The sequence below is a fragment of the Alosa alosa genome, chromosome 2 (assembly GCF_017589495.1).
Source record: "Alosa alosa isolate M-15738 ecotype Scorff River chromosome 2, AALO_Geno_1.1, whole genome shotgun sequence".
NCBI classification, from domain to species: domain Eukaryota; kingdom Metazoa; phylum Chordata; class Actinopteri; order Clupeiformes; family Clupeidae; genus Alosa; species Alosa alosa.
The window spans coordinates 35,777,697-35,789,811 of NC_063190.1; the positions used below are offsets into that span (position 1 = coordinate 35,777,697).

The 12,115-nt window shown below is 44.4% G+C and overlaps 1 protein-coding gene across 1 annotated transcript in view; it reads left to right on the plus strand.

Moving 5' to 3' along the window:
- The window catches only part of LOC125285510 (pyruvate carboxylase, mitochondrial-like), a 90,992-nt gene that overhangs the window by 34,378 nt on the left and 44,499 nt on the right, over nt 1-12,115 (plus strand). Inside the window, 1 exon segment of the mRNA XM_048229998.1 lies at nt 605-723. Within this exon segment, the coding sequence (XP_048085955.1) occupies nt 605-723 (119 nt within the window).

The window sequence follows — 12,115 nt, forward strand, 5'->3', positions numbered from 1 at the left end:
AGCTCTTTGCTGGGTTTCCAACTCAATTTAATCAGTGTGTTTTGAGTTCATTTCATTACTTGTTTCTGGCACTTTGCATTACATCAGTGTTTGTAGAGGTTTTGAAGGGTGAAGGTTTGACATCAGTTAGCGTTTTGTGTGTGTGTGTGAGTGTGAGAGAGAGAGAGCGCGAGTGCTTCTGGGTTGACACCCAGGGCGTACACACCCATACAGACTGATGGAAAAGGTGTGTGTAAGGATATGCATAAATGGCTCTGCATCTTGAGACACACCTTTAAACTGAACACACACACACACACCTTTAAGCTGAATGGGCGCTGAATAAAACAAACATTAAAGTGTTAATAATATAGAAACGGAACAACTATACACGGAACTAATTTCAAATCAGAATGACTATAAATGGAATAGATTATACCTAGTATATTATGAATTTTAATGTTTAATATTAATTTTAATACTTTAAGCTATTCATTCTAATGTTAATGTTATAGTAATTGTTATTGTATGTTGTTCTGGATCAAAGTGTTTCTACGTTACCATAAGCATAAACGTGAAAAGAGAATAAAGTGTAAAGTGTAACCTGTTGTTGTTGTGGCGGCAGGTGGGCTATGAGAACGCCGGCACAGTGGAGTTCCTGGTGGACAAGCACGGGAAGCACTACTTCATCGAGGTCAACTCCCGCCTTCAGGTCGAGCACACGGTTACCGAGCAGATCACAGAGTAAGTCACCTGTCAATCAAACACACTGGGGCCCGTGTCACGGCAACGCTGTTTTTGGGGCGGGGCTTGTAGAGAATGGCATTGTGTGTCATTTGTGGGAGAGCAGCTGAGTCCGAAGTAGTTCCGCAGCCTGCTGGATCTGGGCCGTAACTGGGCCAGAAGCACTGTCTGTCTAAGGAGCAGTTGTGATTGGACTGTCTGTCTGTACAGAGTAGCTGTGATGGGACTGTTTGTCTGTCTGTAATAGTCGTTGTGATGGCACTGTGTGTCTGTAAGGAGCTGTTGTGATAGCACCGTGTGTCTGAAATAGTCGTTGTGATAGCACCGTGTGTCTGAAATAGTCGTTGTGATAGCACCGTGTGTCTGAAATAGTCGTTGTGATAGCACCGTGTGTCTGTACGGAGCTGTTGTGATGGCACCGTGTGTCTCTACGGCGTCGTTGTGATAGCACCGTGTGTCTGTAATAGTCGTTGTGATAGCACCATGTGTCTGTAATACTCGTTGTTATGGCACCGTGTGTCTGTAATAGTCGTTGTGATAACACCGTGTGTCTGTAATAATCGTTGTGATAACACCGTGTGTCTGTAATAGTCGTTGTGATGGCACTGTGTCTGAAATAGTCGTTGTGATGGCACTGTGTCTGAAATAGTCGTTGTGATGGCACTGTGTCTGAAATAGTCGTTGTGATAGCACCATGTGTCTGTAAGGAGCTGTTGTGATGGCACCGTGTGTCTGTAATAGTTGTTGTGATGGCACCGTGTGTCTGTAATAGTCGTTGTGATGGCACCGTGTGTCTGTAATAGTCATTGTGATGGCACCATGTGTCTGTAATAGTCGTTGTGTTGTGATGGCACCGTGTGTCTGTAATAATCGTTGTGATAGCACCGTGTCTGTAATAGTCGCTGTGATAGCACCGTGTCTGTAATAGTTGTTGTGATAGCACCGTGTGTCTGTAATAGTCGTTGTGATGGCACTGTGTCTGAAATAGTCGTTGTGATAGCACCGTGTGTCTGTAATAGTTGTTGTGATAGCACCGTGTCTGAAATAGTCGTTGTGATAGCACCGTGTGTCTGTAATAATCGTTGTGATAACACCGTGTGTCTGTAATAATCGTTGTGATAACACCGTGTGTCTGTAATAATCGTTGTGATAACACCGTGTGTCTGTAATAATCGTTGTGATAACACCGTGTGTCTGTAATAGTCGTTGTGATAGCACCATGTGTCTGTAATAGTCGCTGTGATAGCACCGTGTGTCTGTAATAGTCGTTGTGATAGCACCGTGTGTCTGTAATAGTTGTTGTGATAGCACCGTGTGTCTGTAATAGTCGTTGTGATAGCACCGTGTGTCTGTAATAGTCGTTGTGATAGCACCGTGTGTCTGTAATAGTCGTTGTGATGGCACCATGTGTCTGTAAGGAGCTGTTGTGATGGCACCGTGTGTCTGTAATAGTTGTTGTGATAGCACCGTGTCTGTAATAGTCGCTGTGATAGCACCGTGTCTGAAATAGTCGTTGTGATACTTTGCATTGTATACTGTAATAGTTGTTGTGACACTTTTACATTAGTAGAAATGATGATGTTCTGATTTGTGATAGCACGCGTGTGTCTGTAATAATAGTGGTTATTGTGGAAGTAGCACCGTGTGGCCTGTAATAGTCGTTGTGTTGATAACCTTACCGTGTGTCTGCTAATAGTGCATTTGCTTGATAGCGCTCGTGTATGCCGGCTCAGATCGTTGTGATAGCACCGTGTGTCTGTAATAGTCGTTGTGTTGTGATGGCACCGTGTGTCTGTAATAGTCGTTGTGTTGTGATGGCACCATGTGTCTGTACGGAGTCGCTGTGATGGCACTGTGTGTCTGTACGGAGTCGTTGTAATGGCATTGTAATGGCATGGTGTGTCTGTACCATTTGTAATGGCATATAGAGATGCTCTACAGTTAGAGAAAATCTGGGCAGGCCATCTGCTGAGCTACTGTCTCAGCCTTTCCAGCTCTCTCTCTCTCTCGCTCGCTCTTTCTCCCTCTCCCTCTCTCTCTTTCCCTCTTTCTCCCTCTCAGTTTCGGAGAGTGACTCCAGGCGTGACGGGGCAGGCGATGGAGAGAGTGTGCTGACTAGAGTAGTTATTATTCCTAGTTTAGGAGATGAACAGCACGCACACAGCACAGCGGGCTAGATATCATGGGAATCTTTCTTCTTCCATCTTCCTCTCGCTGACTCGCCCTCTCTTAACCCCCTCTCTCTCTCTGTCACATTCAGTTGGCTGTATCATTCCGTTTTATGCCATTCTGCTCACAGTAGAGGGAACCACAGGAGCAGATGTGGCCCTGATGTGGCCCTGATCCGTCTCTGGTCCGGTCCGTCTGTCCTCCATAGATTAGCTAGTGAGGCGTTTAGAGTCTCGGCTAGTGTGGCCATATTTAGACTCACCACTTCCCCAAATCTGCTGCGGGCCAGATTAAAGTAGTTTGCGGGCCGGATTAAAGTAGTTTGCGGGCCAGATTAAAGTAGTTTGCGAGCCAGATTAAAGTAGTTTGCGGGCCTGTATTAAATTAGTTTGCAGGCCAGATTAAAGTGGTTTTGCGGGCCAGATTACTGTGGTTTGCGGGCCGGATTAAAGTGGTTTGCGGGCCGGATTAAAGTAGTTTGCGAGACAGGTTAAAGTAGTTTGCGGGCCAGGTTAAAGTAGTTTGTGGGCCAGATTAAAGTAGTTTGCGGGCCAAATTAAAGTAGTTTGTGAGACAGATTAAAGTAGTTTGTGGGCTGGATTAAAGTAGTTTGTGGGCCGCATGCTGCCCAGGTGTGCGCTTGAGTATGGTGATCACTACATCCAGGGAACACGCATAGTACTGAAGAACTAGACCTAGACAGCGCTGTAAAATGGTTGGATGAAATATAAACTCCAAATCTGAAATGCTTTAGCAACAGTAATGAGCTGTGAACTATGGAATGACATCTGTGATATTACTGAAATATAAACTCCAAATCTGAGATGCTTTAGTAACAGTACTGAGCTGTGAACTATGGAATGACATCTGTGATGTTACTGAAATATAAACTCCAAATCTGAGATCCTTTACAGTAGTATCAGTACTGATCAGTGTTGCCAGGTCATGTGAGGAAAAACAAGCAGCAGGTCTCTATAAGCCCAAAAGAAGCGACCCAACACCAAATAGTGAGCATCCACTCCCCTAACCCCTGATGTTACATTTCTGGGGCGGTCACCGGCCATGTTAGAGGAGCCTACAGTTACAGTGCAGAGTTGACGCAGAGGCATAGATTTAAAATGCTCTCTGTGTAGAGGCATAGATTAAAATGCCCTCTGTGTAGAGGCATAGATTAAAATGCCCTCTGTGTAGAGGCATAGATTAAAATGCCCTCTGTGTAGAGGCATAGATTAAAATGCCCTCTGTGTAGAGGCATAGATTAAAATGCCCTCCGTGTAGAGGCATAGATTAAAATGCCCTCTGTGTACGTGTAGGCGCTGCGTTGATTCTACGAAGCGCAAATGAAGCGACCACATAATAAAAACACGTCCCCAAAACCGCAACCCGTGACTTCACAAAACACAAGCCCAAAGTTGCTTATAATAAGCGGACTATGGCAACACTGGTACTGAGCTGTGAACTATGGAATGACATCTGCGATATTACTCTTATCTGGACACCTGCACACAGGTGCCGCTCATCAGCTTGTTAGGTCATGAGCACACCTGAAAACAAGTTGACAAACAGACAAATGAGTAGAGGGCCTAGTGGCCCGTCACAATGTCTGATCGCTATTTAGGTCCTGCTTGTTTATAAATCAGTAAATGGAGCAGTAGTGCTTTAAAGTCAATTCTGTGACTTACTGGAAGTCAGTGCAGGGACTAAAGAATTGGAGTAATGTGGTCCGTTATTTTATTTTTTGTTAGAATCCTAGCTGCCGCATTTTGTATCACCTGAAGCTGTTTGATAGTCTTTTTAGGAAGGCCTGTGAAAAGCCCATTGCAGTAATCAACCCTGCTGGAGATAAATGCATGAATGAGTTTTTCCTAAATCATGTTTTGACATCAGCCCTCTAAGTTTGCCAATATTTTTGAGGTGGTAAAATGCTGGTTTAGTTATTGCTTTCATGTGGCTGTTGAAATTTAGGTCACTGTCAATTATTACACCAAGATTTTAAACAGCATCCTTCGCTTTCAACCCTTTTGTGTCAAGGAGAGTGGCAACCCTGAGTTTTTCAAATATAATTACTTCAGTTTTTTCCTTGTTCAGCTGAAGAAAATGTGAGACATCCAGTTATTGATTTGTTCAACACACTAACAGAGATGCAAGGGGACCATAATCATTTGGCATCAAGTACATTTAGAAAGATAGATTGATAGATAGATTGATACTTTATTGATCCCCAAGGGGAAATTCAAGAATTCAATTTGTGTGTCATCTGCATAGCTATGATACAAAATCTAATTATTTTGGATGATTTGTCCAAGTGGAAGCATATGGAGGTTGAATAATAGTGGCCCCAAGATCGACCCCTGGGTAACACCACAGGTCAAGGACGTTGGTGTTGACGTACAGTTGCCGATGGCAACAAAGAAGTTCCTTTCTTGTAGATATGATTTGAGCCAGTTGATAACGATGCCTGTAAATCCAACCCAGTGTTCTAGTCTGTGTAGTAAAATATTGTGATCAACCGTGTCAAATGCTGCACTAAGGTCCAGTAGCACTAGGACTGATGTTTTACCTGAATCTGTGTTGAGGCGTATGTCATTGAAAACCTTGATGAGAGCTGTTTCAGTGCTGTGATTTGACCGAATACCAGACTGAAAGTAATCAAAATACCCATTTGATGTGCGGAAGGTGGTTAGTTCATTAGAGTGTCTAAGCCACACATGGAAGAGCTGAGATTCTGTACCGTTTGTTCAAGTGTGTCGTGGTCTATCAAGCTGAACTCGGACATCAAGTTTAGTTTCCCTTTATTTGTAGCTGGAAGTTCCGGATGTTGAATTAGTAATTGAGCAGATATGTTGAGTTTGATTTTGTCAATCAGAGATCTGAGATGCTTTAGTAACAGAACCGAGCTGTGAACTATGATATGACAATTAAAGCTTCTGTATCAGGATGGTGCTGGCCAAAGACAAACCTCCCTGTCATTTCTCTCCATCCCTCCATCCATCTCTCTCTCTCTCTCTCTTCCTCTCTGTCTAGCTGTCATTCCTCCTCAGAGGTGTTCACGTATTTGACTGACATGCTTGAAGCCTGACATCCTATGAGATGTCAGGGGAATATGATGAAGATGTCAAAATGGTGTGTGTGTCTGTGTGTGTATATAGGTGTGTGTGTGTGTGAGAGAGAGACAGAGAGAGCAAGATGTGGCAGGTGTGTGTGTGTGTGTGTGTGTGTGTGTGGGTATGTGTGTGTGTGTCTGAGAGAGACCGAGAGAACAAGATGTGGCAGGGGTGTGTGTGTGTGTGTGAGCGAGCGATGTTGCAGGTGTTTGTGTGTGTGTGAGAGAGAGAGAGAGAGAGATGTGGCAGGGGAATATTTCCGTCTGTTGGTGTGTGTGCTCAGGTTGTTAAATGAAACGCGTAGATGGAGGACTTGGAGGTTTTGGAGTCCGAGTGTTAGGTCTGTGTGTGTGTGTGTGTGTGTGTGTGTGTGTGTGCGCGTGTGTCACTGTTTGATATTCAGCAATCACTGCGGAGCCGCTTGAGCTGATCGAGAAATGGATCACCTGAGTGCAGTGAACACACACACACACACACACACACACACACACACACCATGTATTACACAACACTATTTCCTGACCTTGTGGAAAAATTGACATGAAATCGCTTTCATTCTCATTGCTGTTGCAAGTCCTTGCATTTCCATGACTTCACAGATATGTGTGTGTGTGTGTGTGTGTGTGTGTATGCAGGTGCATGTGTGCGGGTGTGTGTCTGTGTGAGAGAGAGCGGCGGTTCATTCATTATGGATGTGCGTGTGCGTGTGTGTGTGTCGGTGCGCGTGTGTGTGTGTGTGTGTGTGTGTGTGTGTGAGAGAGAGAGAGAGCGGAGGTTCATTCATTATGGATGTGTGTGTCGTGTGAAATTGAAGCAGTCACAGCGGCCATACCCATATCAGTTCTCTTGCCTGCACGTAACACCTCACACACACACACACACACACACACACAGAGAGAGCGCAGTCACCAACTTGCTTATTTTCTCCTCTGAATCTTTTACCCTTTCTCCCTTCCTTGCTTCCTCCCCCACTTTCTCTCTTTCTTTCTCTTTCTCTCTTTCTTTCTCTTTCTTTCTTTCTTTCTCTTTTCTTTCTCTTTCTTTCTTTCTCTCTTTCTTTCTCTCTTTCTTTCTTTCTTTCTTTCTTTCTTTCTCTTTTCTCGCTCACTCTCTCTCTCTTCTCATCAGATCCTGCGTTTGTGCAAAGGTGACTCAATTGCTAAGCGACCATCAAACTGCATCATCTTTCTCATCTCCCTCTCGCTCTCCTTCTCGCTCTCCTTCTCGTTCTCCTTCTCTCCCTCTCTCTCTCCTCTCTTTCTCCCCCTCTCCCCCTCTCTCCCTCTCTCTTCATGTCTTTTTATCCTATCTGGTGATATCTTTCTCTCTTGCACACGACACACACACACACACACACACGTTACAACCCTCCTACCACTTAGCTCCTGACAGCTATCCATTTATGGATCTCTAGCACGTCTCACACGTTTAATAGAAATATACTTTCACCCCCCATCCTCAATCGTTGTCCCTGTGTTTCCACACAGACACAGACACAGACACAGACACAGACACAGACACAGACACAGACACAGACACAGACACAGACACAGACACAGACACAGACACAGACACAGACACAGACACAGACCAAGAATTGTGTTTTCGATACTTCGATGCACCCACACAGACACAGACAGGCACACAGACACACACAACAGACACCCACACATGCAGACGGACTCCCCCCCAACACACACACACACGCACACACACCAGTCCTCTAACAGCACTATGAGATGCCTCCATTGTGCTGCTGTGTCCAGTCCTCTTGGTCCTGATATGTTTAACAGCACTATGAGATGCCTCCATTGGGCTCAGCACTAGAATATTCCATCAACGTCTCAGAAGCATGATCCAGGGTTCTGTGCTCTAAACGGGGGAATGTCTCAGAAGCATGATCCAGGGTTCTGTGCTCTGAACGGGGAACGTGTGTGTGTGTGAGCGAGAAAACCTGTGTGTAAGGCAGACAGTGCACAAGTTGTCTTTGTTTAGAGTTGTTTGTGTGTGTAAATAAGAATGTTGTGCGAGAGAGAGAGAGAGAGAAGGAGCCAGCGACACCTGGTAATTAATTGTTACAAGTTGTTGTTGTGCATGTTGTTTTTAAAGTGCAGTGCTTCTGGTAATTGGCAGCTTTATTTCTTTATTTCATATTTTGTTTGTTCAGAGGCCTTTTGTCCCCACAGGAGGAGACCAGGGCAGCGAAGCTCATGTCGTTAGAGCCCTTGTGTTAGAGCTGGGAGCGTGCAGGTGTGTGTGTGTGAATGCGTGCGTGCGCGTGTGTGTGTGTGTGTGTATGCGTGCGTGCGTGCGCGCGCGTGTGTGTGTGTGTGTGTGTATGCGTGCGCGTGTGTGTGATAGATGCGTGTGTTGTATCGATGCGTCGTATTATTATCGGTGTGTGTATAGCATTAAATATCTGGCGTGTCGCGTCGCCGTCTCCGTGTGTGTGCTTATGTTGCGCTATTTGTTATTGTGATTATAGCAGTGGGCGACAGCCTTACTTTGTCATCATTACATTTATTACCACAATGAATAAGTTGTCATCATCATCATAATCATCGTCAGCATGGCATGTCACACACACCTGCTCCATCACTGAGTTCTTGTTATGTAGCCTCAAATGGACTACACTCACATTCAAAATCAAAGGACTTTAACCTTTTGCTGACACAGGCTAGCCTACTTTCACTCACACACACACTAGCCTACTCTCAATATTGTATATTTTTGAAGATGCTGCATTGGTGTGATTTCTATACTTGCTGTATTTACACACACTCCACACACATATATGTATATATGTATATATATATATATATATATATATATATATATATATATATATATATATATATATATATATATATACACACACACATATACACACACACACACACACCGCTGGCTGTTATCTGATATCCAGAGTCTATAGTAGGAAGGCTTTAACCGGCTGACCTTCTCGAACTGTCCTACACACGCACACATTTTAATTCTTTATTTACTGTAAATCCACAAATCATATTACAACAGACAGGATTCAAATATTTCAAGAGATAAGATAGGGCTTTGTCACTCAATGGTATTCAGGGGTACAAAAAACATCTCCTGCGCCATACTGCAAGGCTGCCTATAACTGCAGGGATGGAGCAAAACTTTGCTAGCTGTTTTGTTTTTCTGCTGGAGAGCCCTGCCAGCCTTAACCCACTGAAAACAAGTTTGTGGACATGCCCCAAGCTGCCAAAGATCAGCACCACTAGCTTGCACTGATAGCCTAGGTCACATAGTTTTGTCCGTATGGGTTGGTACTTCATGATTTTGTCATTAAAAGCCATGTCCATGTAGAGATCGTACACGCATCCTATTTCAAGTATAAGTACTTCCCTTCTGTCTCAGTCTAAAAACACAACATCAGGGGGGTTAGGTATGTTACAAAACACATCAGTGGAGCTGTTAAACCATTCTGGCATAATACGCGAGTGTTTGTACATGGTCACATTATCTGGAAGTACATCCTTAACAGTGCTAGCAATAAGGTCATGGCGTGCAGTATAAAGTCCTTTGTACATAGTACAGCCATTAACAATATGGGCAACTGATTTGAGGTGATGGTCAGAGTCTGAGTGCATTATACAGTGTGGATGGTGGATTGCAGGGTACCCATAGTGCAAGGTTGTAGTTGGTGGGTAACACCTGCAGTCTGGCTTTGGCAGTGAAACAGAGGATGTCCTCCCCAACAGTGGCATTTGTAAACATGGAGTGTGAGACAGAGTAGTCGACAAAGTTTTCCAACTTTCCCTGCATTTTGAGTCCAGTCCAGTGTTGTTTGGTGTCTGTTTATTTTATGTTTTATGTACACACACACACCACACCACACCACACACAGAGTTAATTCAGGCTGCCCTGTTTTGTGCCCTTTAACTAAGTTCAGCTGGATGCTGCCCCAGTCCTGCTGTGATGAGAGAGAGGTTAAATAGAAGGCAACAAATAAAGTGCAGGCCTGAAAACACAAGCATTTACCTGTCCGCACGCGCACACACACACTTCAGCTAACTCTTCTACTGAGTCCCAACTGCTACCAGACAGCCGCCTTCCTCCTGTCATGGGGGGATAATGAGGCAGACGTGTGTGTGTGTGTGTGAGAGATCAAGACTTGCTATGACACTGAGAGTGTGTGTGTGTATGTTGGAAGGGGAGCATTAGGTAGACTCCGACTGTGTGTGTGTGTGCAAGAAGCACTCTCTTTCTTCTGAAATGTCTTCTGCCTCACTGTAGCAATTAAAATGGAATTGGAAATCAGATTGAATATATTAGTGAGCTCTCACACACACACACACACACACTTCCAAGCCCCACATTTCTCTCACCAAACCTCTTATACAAAACTCACACCCTTTTCTCCCCCTCAAATTTCTCATACGCAACTAAAGATATTCACACCACTCTTCTGTTCTCTCTCTTTCTATCCCTCTCTCTCTCTATCTTTAGAGAGGGGATATAGAGAGAGAGGGATATTCACACCACTCTTCTGTTCTCTCTTTCTCTCATCTATCCCTCTCTCTCTATCCCTCCTTTCTCTCTCTAATAATCTCTCTCTCTCTCTCTCTCTCTCTCTCTCTCTCTCTCTCACACAGACACAGACACAGACAGCTGTGATGTCATCTCTCCTCTCGTTTGAGTTTGTTTTCTGTACTGCTGTCTCTGCTCCCTCTCTCCTCTCCTCTTTTGTCTGTCATCCCTTATTCCTGCCCTCCCTTCTCTCTCTCCATGCGCCTTGCATGCGCGCACTTGAAACTTGCCTTGCCTTACGCACTCTGAGCTCTGAACAACACCACTCCTGTGTGTGTTTGTGTGTGTGTGTGTGTGTGTGTATATGGGAGAGCAACACCACTCCTGTGTGTGTGTGTGTGTGTGTGTGTGTGTGTGTGCGTATATGGGACAACCTTGATGTTGGAGTCTGAGATGGGAATATAGGCTACGCTTTGTGCGTGCCAAATTATGCATGAGGAGAGATGTGTTTTGAAGTGAATATAATCTCATACTGGCATCAGACAACCTATGGGGTGTCAAGTCTGCTCCCAGTATCTAGGCTACAGTGTGTGTGATCTAATATGAGCCTGTTTTCAACGTCTATGTAGGCTAGCATTTTTGATGTGTTTTCATTCAGTCAATCTGCTCGTCTTTATTTATTTAGCATATTTCATACCACAACTGTAATAGAAGGTGCTTAACAGGAGGGCACTAAATGCCTGAAATCAGTAAGATGTGTGTGTGTGTGCGCTTCCTGTGAAGTGCAGTAGGCAGTTGATGCAGTCTGACAGGATGTTCAGCTTGAAGTTTAGTCTGCCTTGACTCGTCTCGTCTGTCTATTTGTTGCCCACTTTAAGAGTTAGTCTATTTGTTGCCCACTTTAAGGGTTAGTCTATTTGTTGCCCACTTTAAGGGTTAGTCTATTTGTTGCCCACTTTAAGGGTTAGTCTATTTGTTGCCCACTTTAAGGGTTAGTCTATTTGTTGCCCACTGTAAGGGTTTGTTGCCCACTTTAAGGTTTAGTCTATTTGTTGCCCACTGTAAGGGGTTGTCTATTTGTTGCGAATGAGATGGGCTCTTATTAAACCATATACAGTGCTGTGCAAGTACACCCATGCTAAAGTTGACGAAACTAATGAGCAAGGTGTGTGTGTGTGTGTGTGTGTGTGTGTGTGTGGTCTGTGAGAGAGGAAATGGAATGGATGTATTATGACAAGGTCTGTTTGGTGGCAATGGGGACACCTAACTGATTGCATAATTCGCAGATAGGAGTGTGAGTGAGCGTGCGCGTGAGCACAGTATATATATCTCTAATTAACATTTTCCAACGTGGGAGCACTCGGATAACGATCAAAACACGTTGTGCTCTAAGTAATAGGTGTCCCTCATGAAGCCAAATATTCCCCTCCCTTTTTACCATTGGCTCCAAACCTCTTTCCTGAGCCTCTGGACCCATAATGCCGTGCCTGACACACACACACACACACACACACACACACACACACACACACACACACACACACACACACACACACACACACACACACACACACACACACACACAGACACACTCACTCTTACACTTACAC